The following is a 25,420-nucleotide window of genomic DNA, read 5'->3' on the forward strand; positions in this document are numbered from 1 at the left end:
TACCATTGTGTAAAGAATCTGAGCTTCTCATACCATTCAGTATGTCATTTGAACTGACGATGAATGAGAAATGTGAACTCTCACAGCTGACTATCAAGTGCTTCAGAAATGTTCATGTATTAGGCATAATATCAGACCCAAAGAAGGAAAGGAATATCCAGGAGTTTACATCATTCGGAAATTCACAAAATGGCAGAGATTCATGCAAGTGGTTAAATATGTGGGCAATTATTTATCACGTTGTGGTAGTTTGGCACACTGACCTGTACACTGCTGAAGCCAGGTACCAACTCACGGACACCTCCTCCTACTGTACCCTCGACTATGACCTCACGTCCCATCACCAAACTATTATCTCCCCGAACATCCACAATCTCATCACATCAGGGGATCTCCCATCCACAGCCTCCAACCTCATAGTCCAGGAACCCTGCACCACCTGGTTCTACCTCTTACTGAAAATTCACAAACCTGACTGCCCTGGTCGACCCGTCGTTTCCACCTGCTCCTGCCCCACCAAACCTATCTCTGCATATCTTGACACTGCCCTGTCCCCCTTGGTCCAGGATCTCCCCACATACATTCAGGATGCCATTCATGCCCTCCGCCTCCTCCATGACTTTCGTTTCCCTTGCCCCCAATGCCTCATCTTTCTCATGGACATCCAGTCCCTCTACACATCCATCCACCATGACAAAAGCCTCCCAGCCCTCAGTGTCTTCCTCTCCTGTTGACCCAACCAGTACCCTACCACTGACACACTCATTTGAATGGCTGAACTGGTCCTCACCCTCAATCATTTCTCCTTCAAATCCTCCCGCTTTCTTCAGACCAAAGGGGTAACCATGGGTTCCTGCATGGGCCCCAGCTATGTCGGCCTTTTCGTCAGGTACATGGAATAGCCCATCCTCCCCGATTAGGCTGGCACCATTCCCCACCTTTGCCTCTGCTACATCAATGACTGTATTGGCGCCACCTCGTGCTCCCATGAGGAGGTTGAACAGTTCATCAACTTCACCAACACCTTCCACCCTGACCTGGACCATCTTGGACACCTCTCTACCCTTGCTGGACCTCTCCATCTCTATTTCCAGTGACCGCCTCAACAGACATCTCCTTCAAACTCACTGACTCTCACAGCTACCCGGACTACACCTTCTTCCACCCCACTCTAAAAAGATTCTAGTCCTTACTGCCAATTCCTCCACCTCTGGCTCATTTACTCCCAAGAGGACCAATTCCACTCCAGTATATCCCAGATGGCGTCCTTCTTCATGGACTGCAGTTTCCCCTCCCATGTAGTCCACGATGCCCTCCAAAGCTTCTCCTCCATTTCCTGCACCTCTGCCCTTGAATCCCACTCCTCCAACTACAACAAGGACAGAACCCCCTGGTCTTCACCTTCCATTCCACCGATCTCCAGATAAATCGCATCATCCTCTGCTATTTCTGCCACCTACTGTCAGGCACCACCACCAGAGATATATTTCCCTCCCCACCCCTATCAGCATTCCGCAGAGATCATTCCCTCCACGACTCCCTCGTTAGGTCCATGCCCCCCACCAATCTACCCTCCACTCCTGGTACTTACCCTTGCCACCGTAAAACGTGTAAAACATGCATCCATACCTCCCCCCTCACCTTCATCCAAGGCCCCAAAGGATCCTTCCACATCCAGCAAGGGTTATCCTGCACATCCAAACACCTCATCTACTGTGCCCGTTGCTCTTGATGTGGTCTCCTCTACATTGGGGAGACAGGACACAAACTTGCAGAACATTTCAGAGAATATCTCCAGGACCCACACACCAAACAATCCTACCGTCCTGTTGCTGAACACTTCAACTCCCCCTCCCACTCTGCCAAGGAAATGCAAGTCCTGGGCCTCCTCCACCGCCAAATCCTAGCCACCTGACACCTGGAGGAAGAACACCTCATCTTTCACCTTAGGACCCTCCAACCACACAGAATCAATTTGGATTTCATCAGTTTCCTCATCTCTCTACTCCCCCACCTTAACCCAGATCCAACCCTCCAACTCAGCACCACCCTCCTGAACTGTCCTACCTGCCCATCTTACTTTCCGCCTATCTGCTCCACCCTCTGCTCTGACATATCACCATTGTCCCCCTCCTTCATCTACTTATTGCACTCCCAGCTTCCTTCCGCCCCAGCCCCGGTCCCTCCCATTTCTCTGTCAGCCCCCGTGCCAACTTCACCGCCCCCAACATTCAGATGAAGAGCTTATGCTAGAAATGTTGACTCTCCTCCTCAGATGCTGCCTGACCGATAGCGCTTTTCCAGCACCACACTTTTAGAAACCATTGCTTGTGGCAGCTCCTCAGACAGGACAAGCATGTTGTTGGAATTAAAAACAGAAGTCACATGACACCAGTTTATAGTCCAACAGGTTAATTTGAAATCACAAGCTTTCAGAGCGCTGCTTCTTCATCTGGGGAAGTGACAAGGAGCAGTGCTTCGAGAGTCTTTGATTTCAAATTAACCTGTTGGAATATAACCTGGTGTCATGTGACTTCTGTTTTTAATGAGACTTCTGACTCTGTCCCTCCCAGTCATAGAGTCATAGAGGTGTACAGCATGGAAACAGACCCTTCAGTCCAACCCGTCCATGCCGACCAGATATCCCAACCCAATCTAGTCAAACAACTGCATCTCCATACCAAGAATAAAAATCAGCAGAAACCCCTTAAAAAAATATTTTTTAAATCCTCTGTTCTTAGCACAGTGTGATCCTAAACTGCCAACCTTAGTAGCTGAGTATCAATTGGACTATGGTCAATGTTATAATGAATTTTAAAAGACTTAGTAAAGCATATCAGTTTAATCTGCATCCACATTTTTAAGAGAAATTGATCAAAGATGCATTGTAATTGAAAAAGACGTGCTAGCAGCTACATGGGCATGAAACAGCGATTCTAGTCATGTCCAATTTAAAACAGAAGCATACCAAAAATCATTACGGAAAAGCTCTTTGCTAATTTGGTTACTACTAACATCACTGCTTGGAGAATTGTTGCCTCAGCCTCATGTTTTACTTTGTTTTAGAAGTGGGTGCAGAACTTTTTTTAGGTGTCAACACCAAAGAAATTGCAGAAGTGACACGCTGGATACAAACGTGCAAATTAGTGCGATATAATGCTACAAAAGAATATACACAAAAATCAAATGACACCAGAGGAAGGAAGACAAGAACTTCATTGAAGAAGTAAAGAAATCAAGAAACTAATAACCGGAGTTGCCTATCCTGTCCTTTGAGCTTGCTCTGCCCTTCGGTGTGATCATAGCTGATCCTCTATCTCAATGCCACATCCCTGCTTTCTCCCCATTCTTTAACACCTTTAAAATCTCAAAATCTACCACTTCCCTTTCTTGAATACATTCAGTGATCTGGTCTTCACAGCCATCTGTGGTACAGAATTCCACAGGTTTATATCCTTGCAGTTTTCCTTATCTCAGTCCTAAATATCCTGAGACTTTGGTTCAAGATCTTCCCTGTATCTAATCTGTCAAGCTGATTAGAATTGTATACACTTCAGTCAGATACCCTCGCATCCTTTTAAACTCTGCTGAATACAGTCAAACCATGTTAGGGATGTCACCTTATTGGACAGTCCTGCCACCATTGGTATCAACTGAGTGAACATCCAGTGCACTGCCTCTGTGGCAAGTCTATCCTTTCTTAGGTATAAAGACTAAAGCTGCACAAATGTTCCAGTTTCAGAGGCCTTCACATCCCTGCCTATAGAGCAAGTCCCTTTTTAAAAGGAGTTTGTGTTTTCACATGCAGCTGTCTCAAAAAGGACAAATTAAGTTTAAAAGACACAAATTTGCCCATTGTCTTGTTATCATGCTGCTGCATCTTTTTAAACAATATGGATGTGAAATGAATGACTTCACTGATTAGATATGGCAGTATTTGTTTTCAGTTCTGCCTCATCATGTAAATGATTTTGAAACATGATAAATAAAAGATTCAGTTAAACTAAAGCACTGTTGCTGTTGGTGTATTCCTCCAGACATTTAGTGTCTGAAACAACAGTATTTCAGATGTGATCAGACAAAAGGCTCCCTACACCTAAACCATAATTGATGGCCACTTGCAGCTTTCCTGAAAAAAGCAGCAGCATTCTATTCCTCTACCTTTTATTGCGTTTCGGCTAGTGCATTAGTTTTGAGTGATTTCTGAACCTGGACACCTAATCTCTTTCCTTCTCCAAATTTCTAGCTGTTAGTTGTTAACAATTATTCTAATTTGTTTTTCCTTGCACTCAATGGAATTGATCCTGAGCTAAATCCATTTACCAGTTTTGCCCTGTTAATTTATTTCAATTTAGTTGTGACTTCCTGCTCCGATCCACACAATTTACCATGCTATCTAACCTCTTATACTCTTTCAAATAAAGTTGGAATTGCAAAGGCTAAGCAATGTAAAATTATATTGTGATATTGACAGTTTAAATGCAAACATATTAGAAGTTATAATAAACTATTCTAATTTAATTTTAATTCATAATAACAATAGTACACTTGATTTTACTTTGATTGTAATATTCAATAAATTCCTTTAATGTGAAAGAAAACATTTGGCTTCTGAAATAATTTGTACCATTTGTCTAAATAAAAACAAGCATGTAGGTTTAATAGTATTCTGCCAAACATCCATTTTCAACAGGACCATGTTCGGATCTATGCACCAGTTCCTACAGATAAACAAAATCCAATTAGAGTTCTGTCCATCTTCAGCAATATGACTAAAGGTGAGTACCGATTCATCCTAACTGACAACAACAAACATTTTTTTTCTTTGGACATTTCCCTTGAATAGATGTGCAGACGTATATAAAATACATGAACTTATCTTGCAATCTCCATTGCAGTTCTTTTTCGAATTATCTGACCTTTCAAGCAAAGATCCATGCTATGAAAATAGAACACCAAACTTATCAAATAGGCGGAAAAACAAATGTTTTAAGTTAAATGGCATAGCCATTTAAGGGCTACTTCCAACTCTGGGAACTCCCCGACACAAAGATAACCCCCCGATGGGAAATCACTCCCTGTCCTATAGTCCACGCATCCTCACCTTTTCCCCTCCCTCAACCCTCTGTCCTATTGTCCACACATCCTCACCCTTTCCTCTCTGTCTTTTTGTCCACACATCCTCACCCTTTCCCCTCTGTCCTATTGTCCACACATCCTCACCCTTTCCCCTCTGTCCTATTGTCCACACATCCTCACCCTTTCTCCTCCCTCATCCCCCTGTCCTATTGCTCATGCATCCTCACCTTTTCCCCTCTGTCAACCCTCTGTCCTATTGCCCATGCATCCTCACCTTTTCCCCCTCTGTCAACCCCCTGTCCTATAGTCCACACATCCTCACCTTTTCCCCTCTGTCAACCCTCTGTCCTATAGTCCACACATCCTCACCCTTTCCCCTCTGTCTACCCCCTACCATAAAGACCGCGCATCCTCACCCGTTTCCCTCTGTCAACTCTCTGCCCTATAGTCCACGCATCCTCACCCTTTCCCTTCTGTCAACTCTTTCTCCTATTGCCCACGCATCCTCACCCTTTCCCCTCTGTCAACCCTCTGTCCTATTGTCCACGCACCCTCACCCTTTCCCTTCTGTCAACCCCCTACCCTATAGTCCACGCATCCTCACCCCTTTCACCTCTGTCAACCCCTTGCCCTATAGTCCACATATCCTAACCCTGTCCTCTCCATCAACCCCCTATCCTAACAACCATGCATCCTCACCATTTCCCCTCCGTCAACCCCCTGCCCCATTGTCCACATATCCTCACCTTTTCGCCTCTGTCAACCCTCTGCCCTATAGCCCACACATCCTCACCCTTTCCCCTCTGTCAACTCTTTCTCCTATTGCCTACGCATCCTCACCCTTTCCCCTCTGTCAACCCTCTGCCCTAAAGACCATGCACCCTCACCCTTTCCCCTCTGTCAACCCCCTGCCCTAAAGACCGTGCATCCTCACCCTTTCCCCACTGTCAACCCTCTGTCCTATTGTCCACGCACCCTCACCCTTTCCCCTCTGTCAACCCCCTGCCCTAAAGACCGCGCATCCTCACCCCTTTCACCTCTGTCAACCCCTTGCCCTATAGTCCACATATCCTAACCCTGTCCTCTCCATCAACCCCCTTTCCTAACAACCATGCATCCTCACCACTTCCCCTCCGTCAACCCCCTGCCCCATTGTCCACATATCCTCACCTTTTCGCCTCTGTCAACCCTCTGCCCTATAGCCCACACATCCTCACCCTTTCCCCTCTGTCAACTCTTTCTCCTATTGCCTACGCATCCTCACCCTTTCCCCTCTGTCAACCCTCTGCCCTAAAGACCATGCACCCTCACCCTTTCCCCTCTGTCAACCCCCTGCCCTAAAGACCGCGCATCCTCACCCCTTTCACCTCTGTCAACCCCTTGCCCTATAGTCCACATATCCTAACCCTGTCCTCTCCATCAACCCCCTATCCTAACAACCATGCATCCTCACCACTTCCCCTCCATCAACCCCCTGCCCCATTGTCCACATATCCTCACCTTTTCGCCTCTGTCAACCCTCTGTCCTATAGTCCACGCATCCTCACCCTTTCCCCTCTGTCAACCCTCTGCCCGATTGTCCACATATCCTCACCCTTTCCCCTCGATCCACCCTCTGTCCTATAGTCCACACATCCTCACCCTTTCCCCTCTATCCACCCTCTGTCCTATAGTCCACACATCCTCACCCTATCTCCTCTGTTAACCCTTTGTCCTATGGTCCACGCATCCTCACCCTTTCCCCTCTGTCAACCCCCTGCCCTAAAGACCATGCATCCTCACCCTTTCCCCTCTGTCAACCCCCTGCCCTAAAGACCATGCATCCTCACCTTTTCCCCCCTGTCAACCCCCTGTCCTAGAGTCCACACATCCTCACCCTTTCTCCTCCCTCATCCCCCTGTCCTATTGCCCACGCATCCTCACCTTTTCCCCCTCTGTCAACCCTTTGTCCTATTGTCCACACATCCTCACCCTTTCCCCTCTGTCAACTCTCTGTCCTATTGTCCACGCATCCACACCCTTTCGCCTCCGTCAACCCCCTACCCTAAAGACCGTGCATCCTCACCCTTTCCCCTCTGTCAACTCTCTGTCCCATTGTCCACGCATCCTCACACCTTTCCCCTCTGTCAACCCCCTACCCTAAAGACCGTGCACCCTCACCCCTTCCCCTCTGTCAACCCCCTACCCTAATGACCGTGCGTCCTCACCCTTTCCCCTCTGTCAACCCCCTGCCCCATTGTCCACATATCCTCACCCCTTTCTCCTCTGTCAACCCTCTGTTCTATAGTTCACGCATCCTCACCCTTTCCCCTCTGTCAACCCCCTGCCCCATTGTACTCATATCCTCACCCTTTCCCCTCTGTCAACTCCCTACCCTGAAGACCACACATCCTCACCCTTTCCCCTCTGTCAACCCCCAAGACCTATCTGGTTCTGGCGATGTAAAACAGGAATCCACAGTCTAATTCTCTCACCACAGAGTGGCACTCACAGAGAATACTTTCAAGAAAAGTTCACTGGATAGAAAGAACATCAACTGCCTGACCCCAATTTGTTAAGATGTCTAGCATGATGATAATCTTCACTTTTCATTTTTTTGGTTGGTGAGCAAGCTCAGCATTTTAGGATGATGAGACCGCGCTAGCACATTTCTCTGATCTTACAATCAGGCTGGGGGTTGAACTGTTACTGCATCTATTCCTTTCCACGCAGGCTCCAGGCTGGGCTGGGTGGACAATGCCATTCATAAGAATTACTAGTATCGCTGCTTGAGAGTGTTCTGGACATAGGTTCAATTGAGGCATTCAAAAGAGAATAAGAATGTTATTTATTTTTAAAATGTTTAGGGTTACAGAGAGAAAGATGGGTATGGCACGAATTGATATGTTCATTCAAAGAGTCGATGCAGCTAACATGATGGGCCGAATTGCCCCCTTGTGTACTGCACCAATTCTATTATTCTGTCACTCTGTGAATGGTATCACTGTTGTCCCTTACACTGAGGGCCCGTACATTACAGGAACTGTTCCTGGCAGAAGTGAAATTCACTTTCCTTTGGAAGGAAGGTTCTTTTGTGGCAATGGTTTTTAGAATCATCAATCATGTCTAAGAATGCAGCAGCTTCAAATTAGATTTTATCAAATTGCTCAGCTCTCCAGCTCTCCAGTAACCACTGTTTCCGTTTTATGTCCATCCAAAATATGTTTATGTTCCTGTGTCCTGTGTCTGGGACAAGGTCACAAGGGCTCCTACCTTGATCAGTCCCCTAGAAAATGAGCTAATAATTTCCAGTCTTTGCTTCCAATGAGTAACTCTTCCCACTGGGAACACGACAGTTTGGAGAGAATCTAGCCCCACTGAAACCATATAAACCCCAGGCAGAGTTTTCAGGAAATTAAAACAAAACACAAGAATCAAATGAGAAAAAAAAACAAAAAATACAATTAAGCTGATGTTGACTCAGTCATCATTTCTTGTGTTCCCAGCACATAGCCAGTTTTCAAGAATCAGTGTTGCTGTGGTACATCTCAAACTCTTTCATGTGTAGATGCACTTTGAAAATACAAAATGAGTGAACCTGTCTGTAAATATGTAGTGGCATGAGTTGCATAGTATTTGCTTACTGTGTTGATTCAGATTTACAGGACATTGGAATTTTGGACAGAGTTCATAAGGCTAATCACGAAACGTTAACATTTTTGAAGGATTTGGATAACGTTACTCGACAAAATGTAAGAACAACTAATTTAATCTTTGAAATGGATTTTGGCATTCCTTTGATATCTTTGTAAATGAAATTTGCATTGTATATGTGTTTAAATGTGTTCTGACTTCCTCATAATAGGTAGAACAGAAGGGACCATTTGACTTTGTGATTGGTGTCTGCCAGCAGAACTCTTCAGTTCATCATCATTCGGGTAAGAGCTATTAAAAGCTGTTTAGCAGTGAAAGCAATGTTGTAACACAAGTCTAAAACATCATAAGCAAGATTGCCAAATCTGCTTGCTCCTGCCCTTTACCTTGTTGCTACTCACACTACTGCTATTCCTTTCTTTGCCTTCCTATTCCTTCTTGGTTTCACTTTACAAATTTCCTCCATTAAGTTCACAGCCATGATCCTGAACTACCAGTTGTCTGGCATTTGAACTTTCCAATTTGTCCTCAGCGTTCTACAGTGTACCAAATAAGCCCGACATAACCTTGGGCATCATTGTCGCTTATTTCAATTACTGTTCTTCCAGCTCAAGTTTTCAGCAATTTCACACCATGATCTCTTCCTATTTCGCTGTATGTTTCAGCATTGCTTTTGTTTTCTCCCCTTGTTATTGATCTTGGATAGACTTATGCTCATCATTCTGCAGTATACATTTCAAGGTTTATTTTTTTTGTTCTTGACTTGTTCAATACCACTCTCTTTGATTTTGCAACACCAACTGCTTTGTCACTTGCCTGTCCTATTTTTCATAACATTCAAGGCTATGGGGTCTAGACTGGGAAAACAGGACTAATGTAGTCACTGATTTTTTTGGTAGTACAGACTTGATGGGTTGAAGGGTCTCTTCTGTACTGTATGATTCTCCCTATGCCAGATACAGAATCCTTACAGTGTGGAAACAGGCTATTTAGCCCAACAAGTCCACACTGACACTCCAAAGAGTAACCCACCTAGACCTATTCCCCTACCATATCACTCTACATTCCCCCTAACTAATACACCTAATCTACACATCCCTGAACACAATGGGCAATTTAGCATGGCCAATTCACCTGACCTGCACAACTTTGGAATGTGGGAGGAAACCAGAGCACCCAGAAGAAACCCACACAGACACAGGGAGAATGTGCAAACTCCTCAAGACAGTCACCCACGGCTGGAATGGAACTTGGGTCCCTGGCGCTGTGGGGCAGAAGTGCTAACCACTGAGCTACCATGCCACCCCAACCACTGAGCCACCATGCTGCCATAATTACATGATTCTAACCTATTATACTTCAAACCATAAAAACCAAAAATAAAAACTGCGGATGCTGTAAATCAGCGTCAAAAACAGAAATTTCTGGAAAAGCAGAGCTGAAATGTTAACTCTGATTTCTCTCCACAGATGTTGCCAGAGCCGCTGAGCTTTTCCAGCAATTTCTGTTTATATTTCAAACCGTTCTGGATTCTGAGAACTTGAAATATTAACTATTTCTTCTTTCATTGATGCAGTTATGTTTGGGTGGCATGGTGGCTCAGTGGTTATCACTGCTGCTACACACCACCAGGAACCCAGGTTTGATTCTAGCCTCGGGCGACTGTCTGTGTGGAGTTTGCACATTCTCCCCGTGTCTGTGTGGGTTTCCTCCAGGTGCTCTAGTTTCCTCCCACATTCCAAAGATGTGCCGGTTCGGGTGAATTGGCCACGCTAAATTGCCCATAGTGATAAGTGGATTAGTCAGAAGGAAATGGGACTGGGTGGGTTACTTTTCAGAGGGTCAGTGTGGACTTGTTGGGCCAAAGGGCCTGTTTCCACACTGTAGGGAATCTAATCTAAATATTTCCAGATGTTACACTTTTAATTTAAGAAAAAGTCTTACTTCTTTTTTCCTGAATTAGGCAGGATCATTTTTCAGTATTACCGTATCCTTCAATATGCCAAGCCTAAAGAAGCAGATGAGCGACCATTCTTTTGGATATTTGTAGATCCAGAAATCCTGACCCAAGATGACATAAAAGATGCCTCTCGCTTTCTCGAGGTATTGTGGTCTTTCTACCATTAATTTCATGAGTGCAATTTGATCAGTGGTTGTTCATGCGAAAGTCTCATTCCATTGGTAGTTTTAGGAAGAATTATCATTCGTAAGTCGCAACAGAGTATCAAGAAACCAGGGGAAGTATGTTTGAGGAAGGGGGAAATTATCCAAAACAACACTGGAGTAATTAAAGACCAAAAGCATCTCTGTAAATCTCTCTGTTTTTCATACACAGAGGAAACTTGATCATCTGGCATTCAATCATCTGAATATTGGATTATCCGGCAAGATTGCAAAGTCCCAATGATTGGATAAACTATGTTATTTGGCATTCGATTATCTGGAATTTGATTAACCGAGCGAAATACTCCACTCCCCATGCCCTTCGGATAATAGAGGTTCCTCTGTAAATTGTCTCCTCTGTTGAATGTCACAATATCAGTAGTGTCACAATATCATTATTACCTCTCAATTCTAACCATAAGTATGTAAGAAATAGGACTGGGGGTATATGATACAGCCTACTGTGCCATCCAGAGCAGATCATGATTGATCTTCTACATCAAATGCATTTTACTGCAAGATTTCCCCTCTTCCAATTCCATGAGAAACCAAATATCTATCAAAACAAAAATCTGTCGATCTCAGGCTTAACTTTATAAAAAGTGTACAGCCCTCTGGGAGAGAAAATTCAAAGGAGTCTCAACTCACAAGATGAATGCAGAATTTGCTTCCTCATCTCATTTTTAAATGATTTTTATGAAAATCTGGCCCTGTGTTTTAGGTTCTGAAGCCAAGGGAAATAAGCACGGTCTACCCTGTCAAACCCCTTACAATCCTGTTTGTTTCATTGAGTTCATCCCTCACTCTTGTAGATTCTAGAGCATGTAAGACCAATTTATTGAACCTCTTATCACAGGCAAATCCTCCCATCCCGAGGATCAGTCAGATAAGCATTCGGTTTAGTATTGAACATAGTGTGCACTAGTACAGGTGTGGTTCTTCCAAAGCATGGGATAATGACATTATGACTTTTGCATTCCAATCTTCTTTCAGTAAAGGCTAGCATGCTATTTCACTTCCTGGTTGCTTGCTGGTCCTGTTTGCTATCTTTCTGTGTTCTTTGTACAAGTACACTCAAATTCTTCTGAGCATTATTTGGTTTGGGATTGGCGCATTCATGGAAGAAGTTTCTGTTACCATGGCCCAGTCTGCCCATTATATCTGACTTGGTTTCTCCCAGCTCCCATAGTGCTGGTTTGGATACTAGACCTGTCACCTTACTCTCTCAATAATCTGGATGTAGACATGGTAGTCTTTATCACACTATATGCATTACCACATTCCTGGTTAGAGCCATGTCTCTTCAGAAAGTCATGATGTAGAGGTGCCAGTGTTGGATTAGGTTGGACAAGGTCAAAAGTCTCATGGTGCCAGGTTATAGTCCAATGGATTTATTTGAAACCTGGTATCATGTGATTTTTGACCCTCTTCAGATAGTGTTCTTTCTCCCTCAGTCTCCAGTTCAGATTGTTCTGTTTATGTCTTGCAGACATCAAAAGTCACATCATGGACTGATTTACTTTAACTCTTTGCACAATGTCTTCCCTCCAAAGTATCACCTCGAATAGAATTATTATTTATATTCCTACCATCTCCTCTCCCAACCCCGTCACCAAAATTATATTTCACACGTTGAATATCTGTAATGGTTTCATCCGTGTCTCTGTTTTTGTTCTTAATATTACCGATCTAAGATGTTGGTCTACTCTCAGTTGTTGGAGTCTAATATTGCCCTTTGAGGAATTTGATGAGGAGAGCATCACACCTTCTCAGTTACGATTGCCTTAATGCAAATCACCACTTGTGTTTTCTGAAAGTATCAGAGTTTGTTCACTCCTTCTGAAAATTCATTCAGACAAGTAATTATTGCAGCTGTCCATTTTTATTGATAACTGGTACCTGGATGGTTTGTTAGACTCTTATCCACATTTACTTCCCTGGTAGTAGAGGGGTTTATACCACTTCAATTGTTTGCTCTTTTATCACTCTACATGCAATTTTATATGGTCATGATATTTTACTGTAATGTTTTCTCAGACATTCAGTTTCACTAAAGGGATATGTGTTTTTAATTTTCAACCAATTAAGAATTCTGCTGGTGAAAGATCATTCATTAACAGTATTTCTTTTGCAGTCCAGTAAGAGCAATGTAATCCAAATGTTGGCTCTTTTTTAAAACCGATCCTACATGGGCTCGTTGATTGATAGGTCCATGAGGGAGTTTCCCATTTGATTTACCTTACCAAGAAATCTTTGTATGTTCCCAAAACTTTGGTGTTGTGTGAATTTACGGATCATTGAGGTTTCTGGGTGTTGATCACTGATTGACAAAGAATCTCACCTACCTTTGGCTCCGACCATCAGCACATTTTACAAGGATTTAGACATTAATACTCAAACTGTTTGGCTACATTATGTACTCACCTTGCCCACCTCCCCCCCCCCCCCCCCCCCTCTCCACCTCTCCCCCCCACCATCAGTTCTTGAAGTAAGACTGGAAACTGTAGTTCTGGTTCAGAGATAGGAATGCTACATCTGCATCACAGGATGGTGAAACAATAAGTAAGAAAATGTATTCTTCAGATTACAGTTACTATAATCCCAGAGAGCCAGGTTAGTGAAACAGGAGCAATTTCATGAGAAAGATGTCTGCATTTTAACTGTTTCAACTCATGAGAAAGAATAGGACATAATGAAAGACAATAGATGACTCTGCATAATGATCAGAAAAGTTTAATTTCCCATGTTTCATGTCATTTATCAGAGTGGAGAGAGTGTTAAATTATTTATCATAGCTCAGAAAAGACAATGATCTATTATAAAGATTCTACAGTGATCTTCAATATTGCATATTGGACCAGATGCTTATTAATTTAATGGCAACAAATGGAACTGTAATCAGTTCTCTCTGTGCTGAAATCATCAATCAAATTGTCATTGAACCAGAGGAAAGTTTGAGGGCCTTTAACATTGTCAAAGGATGTCTAGATCCTTTGAGTTATTTAATATCTTTACTATGGCAACATATAGGATGGTGTGGGAGCTCAGTAGTTAGCACTGCTGCCTCACAACACTAGCGAATTAATTGAATTGAATATCCTTTATTATCACTGGATTTGATTCCAGTCTAGGGCGACTGTCTGTGTGGAGTTTGCACATTCTCCCCATGTCTGTGTGGGCTTCCTCCCACAGTCCAAAGATGTGCAGGTTAGGTGGATTGGCCATGTGAAATTGCCCATTGTGTCCAGAGATGTGCAGGTTAGGTGGATTGGCCATGTGAAATTGCGCATTGTGTCCAGAGATGTGCAGCTTAGGTGGATTGGCCATACTAAATTGCCCATTGAGTCCAGCGATGTGCAGGTTAGGTAGATTAATCATGGTAAGTGCAGGGTCACAGAGATAGGATGGGGGTGTGTGTCTGGGCAGGATACTCTTTGGAGGGTTGGTATGGATTCAATGGGGTGAATGGCCTCTTTCCGCAGTGCAGAGATTCTATGATATGGCTGTAAAAGTGCCTTGCTCCTTTTCTGCAGTGTGATCCTGTAATCATTCATGATTTTTGTGAGTCAGCAGTTCGGCTGTGGAGTAATATCCCCTCACTCAAAAGGTAAGATGCGAATGAATTGACTAGACCATTAAGATAACTATGAGTTGGATATATTGATTAAGAGTTTGTGTTCATGCCAAGAGGGAAGCTACACTTTGAGTAATATTTTAGTAAGTTTATCAACAGTAATCACTTGTTTTAATGTCATGCTATAAATGTAACAAAATATTTCAACACTCTTCAGAGAGCCATAATGAAAATGTGGGAACTAAGCAAAACCAAGGTTAAAGTTATTTGTGAAAAATTATGAATGTTAAAGTAGTTTTACAAGAAGGGAGAGATATGGAAGAGTTCAGGAAGGGAATCGCAGATTATATGGTTTAACACATGACGATGTGCAAGGATAAGGATTATGGAACTCATAGTGGTGTGTTTGGGAATGGAGGTATTGTATAACTGGTAGAGGTTACAGGCATGGTAGTGAAAGCCAATTAAGAGATTTGAACATAAACACAACAATTTTAGGGTTTTTCAGGACTATGTGGAAAAGCACAGCAGTGGGCTGAGTTGGAAATCTGTTTCAAAAAGCCAGCATCTAAAAGGTAGACATAACGTCATTGTGCACATGGAAGCTGACCTCATGACTTAGTTTAATGACTACTTTACCACCCTGCCCTAGGGGACCAGATACTAGGCATAGAAATTAGAGAGATGGAGAGAGTGCTGTGCCCATCAGCTTCATGCCTTCAAAGGTATTTTACAAGTGATGAGGAAGGTAGTTCGGTTATCAAGATAATTAAATAGGTACTTAATGATGACTTAAGAGCCTCTTTTTATTCCTATTGACATTTCACTAGCAATGGATGGGCATCTCTCCACCTGGATGGCCTCCCAACAGATCTGGCCTGATGAGGATAAGTTCTGGTTTGGCAGCTCATGACCCATGGATGCCCACTCCACTCCATCGTGCCAAGAATCAGCCTGGCTGGTGGTTTGCCCTGTCCATGCAATTGAATCCCCACCCCGATCCACATTGAAATCTGTCCCATTGGCCTCGGTGATCCACAATCCCTTCCATGTTTGCTGGTCCAAGGTTTGTTGTAGTCCCACCATTTGCCACCATGCAGTGGTGACATTTCTAGGACAGAAGAGCTGCCAGCTTTTGGAGGTGAACCATCCAGCCTGAGGCGAGCGGGAACTATGACTGTAGGCCGCTACTTGCCGGAATATGGTAAAATTCACCCATGGTTTCTAGGACTTCAGGAAGTTGGCTCAATCCTGACAAGCCAGCTGGAGGGCAGGACCACAACCTACATATTCATTGATTTATTGTTGTCACATTAGATTAGATTACTTACTGTGTAGAAACAGGCCCTTCGGCCCAACAAGTCCACACCGACCCGCCAAAGCGTATAGCACCCAGACCCATACTCCTACAATTACCCCTTCACCTAACACTACAGGCAATTTAGCATGGCCAATTCACCTAACCTGCACATTTTTGGATTGTGGGAGGAAACTGGAGCACCCGGAGGAAACCCACGCAGACACGGGGAGAACGTGCAAACTCCACACAGAGAGTCGCCTGAGGCAGAAATTGAACCCAGGTCTCTGGCGCTGTGAGGCAGCAGTGCTAACCACTGTGCCACTGTGCCGCCCACACATAACAAGATACAGCGAAAAGTGCTGTTTTGCATGCTCTACAGGCAGGTTGTACCATATAAGGTGCATCAGGGTCGCAGAACAGAGTGTGGAATATCATGTTAAACTGTTGGGAAGGTGCAGAGAGAGCGATCAGCATGAACATTTGAGAGGTCCATTCAAAAGTTTCACAACATCAGGGAAGAAGCTGCTGTTTAATCTATTCATACATGTATTCAAACTTTTATATCTTCTGCCGGATGGAAAAGACTATAACTGGGATGGGAGGACTCTGATTATGTTGGTTACTTTCCTGAAGCAGTGGGAAGTTAGATGGAGTCAATGGATGGAAGGCTGGTTTGTGTGATGGACTGGGCTGCTTGCAAGACTCTCTGTAGTTTCTTGTGGTCATGGGAAGAGCAATTGCCATACTGCGCTGTGATGCATCCAGATAAGAGGCCGTCTAGGATCCATAAAAATCGGTAAGAGTCATTGTAGACATGCCGAACTTCCTTCGCATCCTGAGGAAGTAAGAGGTGCTGTTGTGCTTTCTTGACCATCGTGTTGACGTGAAGAGACGGGCTAATGTTGATGGAGAGACTATTGACTTTACACCATGCCACTAAGCACTCAATCCCTTTCCTGTGTTCTGTCTCATCATTGTATGTGATCTGATCAATGTGGATGATGTCATCAGCAAACTTGAAAATTGAGTTGGGCAGAATTTGGCCATGCAGTTGTGAGTGCATAAGGAGAGTAGTAAGGGGCTGAGGACGCAATCTTGCAGGGTACCGGTGTTGAGGATATGGTAGAGGAGGTGGTGTTGCCTATTAGATTAGATTAGATTAGATTACAGTACAGTGTGGAAACAGGCCCTTCGGCCTAACAAGTCCACACCGACTCGCCGAAGCGTAACCCACCCATACCCCTACATTTACCCCTTACCTAACACTACATCTTTGGACTGTGCAGGTCAGGTGAATTGGCCATGCTAAATTGCCCGTAGTGTTAGGTAAGGGGTAAATGTAGGGGTATGGGTGGGTTACGCTTCGGCGGGTCGGTGTGGACTTGTTCTTACTGATTGCGGTCTATGGGTCAGGAAATTGAGGATCCAGTTACAGGTGGGGGAGCTGAGACCTGGCTCTCAGAGTTTAGAGATGGGTTTGTTTGCAGTTATGGTGTTGCAGGCAGATCTGTAGTCAATAAGTAGGAGCCTGTTATAGATATCACTCCTCAGATGCTGCCTGACCTGCTGTGCTTTCCAGCATCACACGTTTTGACTTGTTATCCAGATGTTCCAGGGATGAGTGTAGGGACATGGGAAATCCTGGATGATGTCTATGGATGATGAGCCCAGTAAGAAGGAGAATGTTGAGAGGGCCAAGGAGACTCTCGAGGACAAAAAGGAACTTCACACTATGATTGCAGTCACAGAAAATTTTGTTCATGATCATCCAGTGCCATTTTAATTCAGTGTTGGTGATTTAGAAGGGATGGAAACTTGATTAGAGAGATTCAAACATATATCTTGGAAGATGAGGAGCAATATTTGAAAAGAGAAATTGTGTATGCTTGCTTATGGAGTCATGAATGAAAGTTCATTGTTTGTTATTTTGATGGTAATAGATTCATGGGAGCAGAACAGAGAGATTGGGGAGGCCTACAGGGTTCAAGGGTCGAGGCAAGCAAGGCACCTCACTCCATATAAAGATGCAAATCAGGAACAGGAATAGGCCATTCAGCCTCTTGACTCTCCTCTGCCATTCATTAAGATCATGGCTGATCTGATTATAACCTCAAATCTACATTCCAGGCCTACTGATAATCTTTCAACCCCTTGCCTACCAAGAATCTATCGATCTCTGCCTTAAGATTATTCAAGGACCCTTTCCAGGGAGACACTTCCAAAGACTGTCAACCTTCTGAGCGAAAAATGTTTGCCTAATCTCTCTTTTAAATGGCAAGCAACAGTTATTTAACAGTTATTTAACAGTGGTCCCAGTTCTAGATTCTTTTATAAAAGAAAACATTATCTCCATGTCTACCCTCTCATGCCCCTTCAGGATTTTATATGTTTCAATTAAGTTCTGTCTTACTCTTCTATGCTCCAGTGGATACAAGTCTAGCCTTTCTAACCTTCCCTCATAAGACAGCCCATCCATTCCAGGTCTTGTATATCTTCTCTGAACGCTCTTGAACATGATCACATATTCATGAACTATGGGTAACAAGGGCAACTCAATGTATGGTTTTCACATTGGATACAAAAAAAGTTCTTAACCTCCTACAGAAGTGTGGTTGACTCTTAAATGTCCTCTGATATAACTGAGCAAGCCATTCAGTGCCAGGGCAATTTGGGATGGGCAACAAATGATGTCCCTGCCAGAGACTCACATCCCATGACAGAATAAAAGAAAGGAGAATTGCTGACTCGAGCCAAAGCATTGATCTTGAATCTGACTGAAGCTACATTTTTTTTTTCCTATTACTTGATTTGAACAAAATTGACTTGGTAACACCCTTTGATTTTAATTGTCTTTTTAGCTTCAACACAGTGCAGCAGATCAATGTTTCAGTGCAAACCCTAAGACGTGGAATCCATCACAATTCTTGTTCTCCTCCTGCTTGGTTCCACCCGTTGCCAGCACTGATTGGTTGCTTTGGAGACTGTTCTGCCTTATGCATAGCAGTGATTGGCCCAGCATCTTGTAAATCATGGATAGTGTAGGTACCAGGTTCCTTGTTGCCAACTTTCTCATTGACTCCATTAGAGTACAGATCAGTTTGTTAGTATCAGTGGAAACACTGAGAGACAGAGGATACAACTCTCAATGCATGAGTTGAATAAAAGATTTCAGCCCAGTTTTCAATAGCATGTAGTAACCCCACTGAAGCCCAAACAAAGAAGCTTTCCATGACCATCCCCTACCCTTCTGTCACTTCCTCCAACATAACCCTTTCATAGCTACCTCTGTCTTTTCCAATAGCCACCCACAACTCTGCCATGTCTGCCCCAGGCTCTTCATTAGCTGCTCCTACCTGATGCTTCCATGATTTTTCATGAACTTTCACTAGCCATCTCTAGCCCTCCCATGGCAACTCTCAGCTTTTCCAATGCTGCCAGACTTTTATTGTCTCCTCACTATCTGTTTTGCAGCATAGACAATAGACAATAGACAATAGGTGCAGGAGTAGGCCATTCTGCCCTTTGAGCCTGCGCCAACATTCAATATGATCATAGCTGATCATCCTTAATCAGTATCCTGTTCCTGCCTTATCTCCATAACCCTTGATTCCACTATCCTTGACAGCTCTATCCAACTCTTTCTTAAATGAATCCAGAGACTGGGCCTCCACTGCCCTCTGGTGCAGAGCATTCCACACAGCCACCACTCTCTGGGTGAAGAAATTTCTCCTCATCTCTGTCCTAAATGGTCTACCCCATATTTTTAAGCTGTGTCCTCTGGTCCGGCACTCACCCATCAGCGGAAACATGTTTCCTGCCTCCAGAGTGTCCAATCCTTTAATAATCTTATATGTCTCAATCAGATCCCCTCTCAGTCTTCTAAACTCAAGGGTATACAGGCCCAATCGCTCCAGTCTTTCAGCGTAAGTAGTCCCGCCATTCCAGGAATTGACCTCGTGAACCTATGCTGCACTCCCTCATTAGCCAGAATGTCTTTCCTCAAATTTGGAGACCAGAACTGCACACAGTACTCCAGTGTGATCTCACCAGGGCCCTGTACAGCTGCAGAAGCACCTCTTTGCTTCTATACTCAATCTCTCTTGTTATGAAGGCCAGCATGCTATTAGCCTTCTTCACTACCTGCTGTACCTGCATGCTTACCTTCATTGACTGGTGTACAAGAACACCCAGAACTCTTTGTACTGCCCCTTTACCTAAATTGATTCCATTGAGGTAGTAATCTGCCTTCCTGTTCTTGCCACCAAAGTGGATAACCATATATTTATCCACATTAAACTGCATCTGCCATGCATCTGACCACTCACCTAACCTGTCCAGGTCACCCTGTAATCTCCTAACATCCTCCTCACATTTCATCCTGCCACCCAGCTTAGTATCATTTGCAAATTTGCTAATGTTATAACTAATACCCTCTTCTATATCATTAATATATATTGTAAAAAGCTGCGGTCCCAACATTGATCCCTGCGGTACCCCACTGGTCACTGCCTGCCATTCCGAAATGGAGCCGTTTATCACTACTCTTTGTTTCCTGTAAGCCAACCAACTTTCAATCCAAGTCAGTACTTTGCCCCCAATACCATGTGCCCTAATTTTGCTCACTAACCTCCTGTGTAGGACTTTATCAAAAGCTTTCTGAAAGTCCAGGTACACTACATCTACTGGATCTCCCTCGTCCATCTTCAGAGTTACATCCTCAAAAAATTCCAGAAGATTAGTCAAGCATGAATTCCCCTTCATAAATCCATGTGGACTCTGACCTATCCTGTTACTACTGCCCAGATGTGTCGTAATTTCATCCTTTATAATAGACTCCAACATCTTTCCCACCACTGAGGTCGGACTAACTAGTTTATAATTTCCTGCTTTCTCTCTCCCACCTTTCTTAAAAAGTGGTATAACATTAGCCACTCTCCAATCTGCAGGAACTGATCCTGAATCAATCGAACTCTGGAAAATAATCACCAACGCATCCATGATTTCTCGAGCTACCTCCTTCAGTACCCTGGGATGTAGACCACCAGGCCCTGGGGACTTATCAACCTTCAGACCTGACAGTCTCTCCAACACCATTCCTGGCAAATATAAATTCCCTTAAGTTCAGGTCCTTCAGCCACTGTTACCTCAGGGAGATTGCTTGTTTCTTCCCCAGTGAACACAGATCTGAAGTACCAATTCAATTCTTCTGTCATTTCTTTGTTCCCCATAATATATTCCCCTGTTTCTGTTTTCAAGGGCTCAATTTTAGTCTTACTTTGAGATGAAGCAAAAGGAGAAAGATATGTTACTTTAAAAAATTACTCCTTGACTTGACAGAGGGAAAAGAATGACTTAGTTTCAATTCTATTTTCCAATGGCCCTATTGTTTAGAAAGTGCTCTTCCAAAATTAGAAGGAAAGGAAACAAGTGCAGGGAGATTTCCCAAGGGCAGAGTACACTCATAGATAATTGCCAACAAATAACAAAAGACTAAAGGAACTGTTGGAGGTGTTAGATCAGCAGCCATATGTGTAATTGCCATTAATGGTAAATTGAAAGATAATCTAAACTAAAGCCAGAAAGACTATTAATTGACTGAGTAATTACTCATTCTGTGTCAAAAAGTAGCATGTTTTATTCTGATTTTAAAGGTTTTATCTGCTCAAGCATCCTTTTCTCTTCAGAATTCTTAATAATAGAGCAAATGTATGAGAAAGGGAAATCTTTCCCTTATTTCTACATAGGAACAAGAAGCAGCATGAATTTCAAAACACACTGAGGGTTAGTAAAAGATGCATTTACAGAATTATCGACAAAGCACAGAGTGTCACAAGTCAGAACTATTGAAAGTGGGGTAAATGCTAAGAAATTAACATTGTAATCTTGTGGGCAGACGTAGCTTAAAGTAACCAAATAGCAGAAATGTTTTTTATATGAACTGTTAGATAAACATTTCCTGGCCCACACAAAACAAAATTGCAGTGATCCTGAAAGCCAGGTAGGACCATTTGCATATCATTGTAAGTTAATATTATAGAACAGTTATATAAAATATGCTACATGTTATTCATTAATGTGAAATATTGTTATTAGAATAATTACACATTTATAAATCACAGAACTAACAAGGCATTATAGTGCCAGAGCCATATGCCCTCATTGTGTCTTAGTGGAACTGTTTCAGTACTGAAATTACATAATACTATTACTGTCAATTTCACTCTGGATGGCTAATAAGGAGAATGGAAAAGATCGAATTCTTTTTAAGTTGGGGCAGAATGGATAGCGATTTACCAACTGCCTTGAAAATGACCTGGGTTAGTGCTGATGCTTGGCAGCCAAAATGGAAAGTGTTACATTTCCTAGCTCTGGGGCAATTTATTGTAGCCATCACAAGCTTAACATGGAAAATGTAAGTAAAGAGGTTTGCTTAAAGTCATACATTTACTTTCCATGTTTTTTTCAAGTAAATTTGCTGCAGATATGTACGATCCAGCTTGGGAAAACAGAAGTCAAAACTCAGGAGAAACTTGCATGAAAATGGTCAAACAATTCTTGGTTCCATTGAAGGATTATTTTAAAAGTTACCTTTAAGATCACATGCACTGTTACTTTTATGGTTGGCTGATTTTGCTTGTAAAATCACATTTCAACTTGTTTCACACTTGTAACATGTGTACCTTTGCAGAATATATTTCTTGATCAGCATCATTCAGGATTGAATGTTTAATGTACGTAGACTGGAATTCTGTGTTCGTTTCTTTGTGTAGAATTCAATCCTTTTGGAGTAGTCAGATTAATATCTGGATTAATAAAGCACACAGAGAAATCGTGGATTAAGGGTTCATCCCAAACTTTGCTGTTCAAAAGATGGACCACATTTTTATAAGACTGTCATTCAAAATAGCTATAAAGTATTAATAATTTTACTTTATTGGAATGTTCTTGTAGAACAAAGGCTCCATTGTGCCACACATTTTTGTTCTTGTTGATTGAACACATTTTTATTTTACTTAACTTTTTAAAACTTTTCTTGTTTGTTGCATGTCAACCTTACAAATAAATATCAGTAAATTTAAAGTAGTACAGAGTTGATTCTTTTCCAGCCAAAGTGAATGGGCTAAAGTTTCCATTGGAGGCACAATTCACCCAAAATTGGTGAAATCAGTGCAAATGCTGAAGGAATTCCAAGTGGCTCATACGTCCAATGCAGATGATGTTTTTCAATTGGTTTAAAAAGGGACCCTGCCCAGCCCAGCCCAGAAGTCTGGCTGCACTCTTAATCATGATGACAACCTTCTTTTAACTGTTCCTGTTTGAAACTCTACAACTCTAAACTTACAGTCACTAATAGACAACTTTTAAGTTTTGAATATTAAAAATATTGGACTTACCAAGAAACCGAATACTGAACATAAAAGTAAATAATGCTTCTGTACAGTTAAAGTTACTTATAGTTGTGCAAAATTGTGCTGCAAATAGTGAACTACAAACATTAAAATTATGATTAAACACGTTTTAGCTGTATTAATAAAACTGCACTTTTAATGCACAGATATGAGCAATTGCTTTCTGAAGTTGAACTGTCTGATTTCAATGTTCATTTGAGATCTTATGTTTGAGATTGTGCAAATAGGTTTGAGCAAAAACTTGAAATTCAACTGCGCTTTGAAAAATTAAACATTTCTGAGCACAATTTGTGCCTGAATTATTGGTTATGCCCCAAATAGACACTAATGTATAAATTAACTGCAAATTCATCATGACCTTAACTCCATCATAAGGTCAGATGAGGGAATATTCACTTATGAATACCAAATTGTCAGCACAATTTACAACCCCTAAAATACTGAAGCAGCCCATATCCTCATAGAGCAAGACTTGGACAATATCCAGGTTTGGCTGATAAGGGACAAGTTATTTTGTGTCACACAAGTGCCTGGCAATGAGTATCTGCACCAACAGGGAATCGAACTTCTCCACTTGGTGCTGAATGACATAGCCATCACTGAATTGCTCACTATCAATACTCTGGGTGTATGTCATTGATTGGAAAATATAACTAACCACTCTAAAAATACTGCAGCTTCAAAAGCAGATCAGAAGCTTGCAATTTTGTGGTGATTAACTCACCTCTGATTCCCCAGTTCCTATCTGTCTATAAGGCACAGGTCAGGATCGTTGTGGAATACTATTCACTTGCCTTGATGAATGCAGCTCCAAGACTCAATCCTAGAGAAGGCAAGGATTGATTGATGCTCAACCCACCACCTTCAACATTCACTCTCTTCATCACTGACTAACAGTGTGCAGCATCTGCAAGGTGAACTGCAATAACTCACTGAGACTCCTTTCACCTTCCAAGCCCATGACCTCTACCATCCTAGAAGGACAAGAATGAACAGGAACACTGTCACCTGCAAGTGCCTGCCAATGTCACACACCTTCCTGACTTGGAACAATATTGCTGTTCCTTCACCGTTGCTGGGTCAAAATCCTGGAACTCATTTCTTTACAGCACTATGGCTGCCCCTATATCTCAAGGATTGCAGCAGTTCAAGAAGGAAGCTCACCAGCACCTTCTCAATGTAATTAAGTATGGACAACAAATGCTGTCCTGCCAATGACACCCACAGACAATGAATATATAGAAATTAAAGTTGGATTAACTACAGTTCCACTGTGGTGATCGTACCTTGGAAGACTACACATATGCCAACCATCCAATTGGATGGCAGCTCTACATATCAGAGCATTCTTCTGCAATCAGGACGGGGGTCTTGCTTTAAAGGAATTCATGCTGTTTTCAGTATTTAATTGTTGCAGGGCAACTATCGGGATCATGGTTGGGCCATCTCTAATCTTTCACTAGAAGGTTTGGGCTCACAGCACCCTATAAAAACTGGCTAGTAAATTGCATATCAGCTTCCAGCAAACCATCAGTCTGCTGAAGATGGGATACAGTTCCAGCAGACTGGAATTTAACACATACAACACTGCTACCCCAGAAAGGTCAGAGAGAACAATCAGGGATCTAAGGCCATTCAGCCTGATTTCAACCTTTAGTTGGAAGCTATTGTTTTGGAAGACTTAACAATGCACTTGGAAGACCACAGCATGATCAGATAATTCGATATAGGAAAAAAAATTGTTTGACAAATCTCTTTTTTTGAGGATGTCTAATTTTATTACTAGGGGATTGGAATGCAGAAATAAAGAATTTTTGTTGCAAGACTTTGGTGAAAAAATGCCTTAAAAAAGGTCATCGAGGAAGGATATATTAGCATTAGAGGCAAATCGGCATGGATTTTGCTTGATTAGTTTGAGGAATTAGAAGGTTGACCTGAGATAACAGGGTTTTTGTTGAGTCTTTCATGGGATATGGGCATCACTAGCTATACCAGTATTTGTTGTCCATCCTAACTTTGCCCTTAGAAGCTGGAGATGAACTGCTTTATTGCCCTGTGGTAGTCAGTCTCACGCAGTTAGGTTCATAATGTGACTGGCATGGAATTTCATGACAGAAAACAACAAATGCTGGACATCACAGTGATTCAGACAGCACCCATGGAGAGAAAGCAAGCTAATGTTTTGAGTCGACATGACTCAGTCAGCTCTGATGAAGAGTCATCTAGACCCAAAACAGTAGCTTGCTCTCTTTCCACGGATGC

The 25,420-nt window shown here is 42.7% G+C and overlaps 1 protein-coding gene across 1 annotated transcript in view; it reads left to right on the forward strand.

Moving 5' to 3' along the window:
* The window catches only part of LOC140481033 (DNA (cytosine-5)-methyltransferase 3-like), a 43,208-nt gene extending 20,379 nt beyond the window's left edge, over positions 1 to 22,829 (forward strand). The window contains exons 7-12 of the mRNA XM_072576630.1: positions 4,694 to 4,778; positions 8,716 to 8,810; positions 8,924 to 8,996; positions 10,676 to 10,815; positions 14,409 to 14,482; positions 22,217 to 22,829. Of these exons, the coding sequence (XP_072432731.1) occupies positions 4,694 to 4,778; positions 8,716 to 8,810; positions 8,924 to 8,996; positions 10,676 to 10,815; positions 14,409 to 14,482; positions 22,217 to 22,343 (594 nt within the window). The 3' untranslated portion in view covers positions 22,344 to 22,829. The remainder of the gene's footprint in view (positions 1 to 4,693; positions 4,779 to 8,715; positions 8,811 to 8,923; positions 8,997 to 10,675; positions 10,816 to 14,408; positions 14,483 to 22,216) is intronic.
* The last annotated feature ends 2,591 nt before the right edge of the window (positions 22,830 to 25,420 follow it).

The sequence above is a fragment of the Chiloscyllium punctatum genome, chromosome 9, assembly GCF_047496795.1.
Source record: "Chiloscyllium punctatum isolate Juve2018m chromosome 9, sChiPun1.3, whole genome shotgun sequence".
Classification (NCBI taxonomy): Eukaryota; Metazoa; Chordata; class Chondrichthyes; order Orectolobiformes; family Hemiscylliidae; genus Chiloscyllium; species Chiloscyllium punctatum.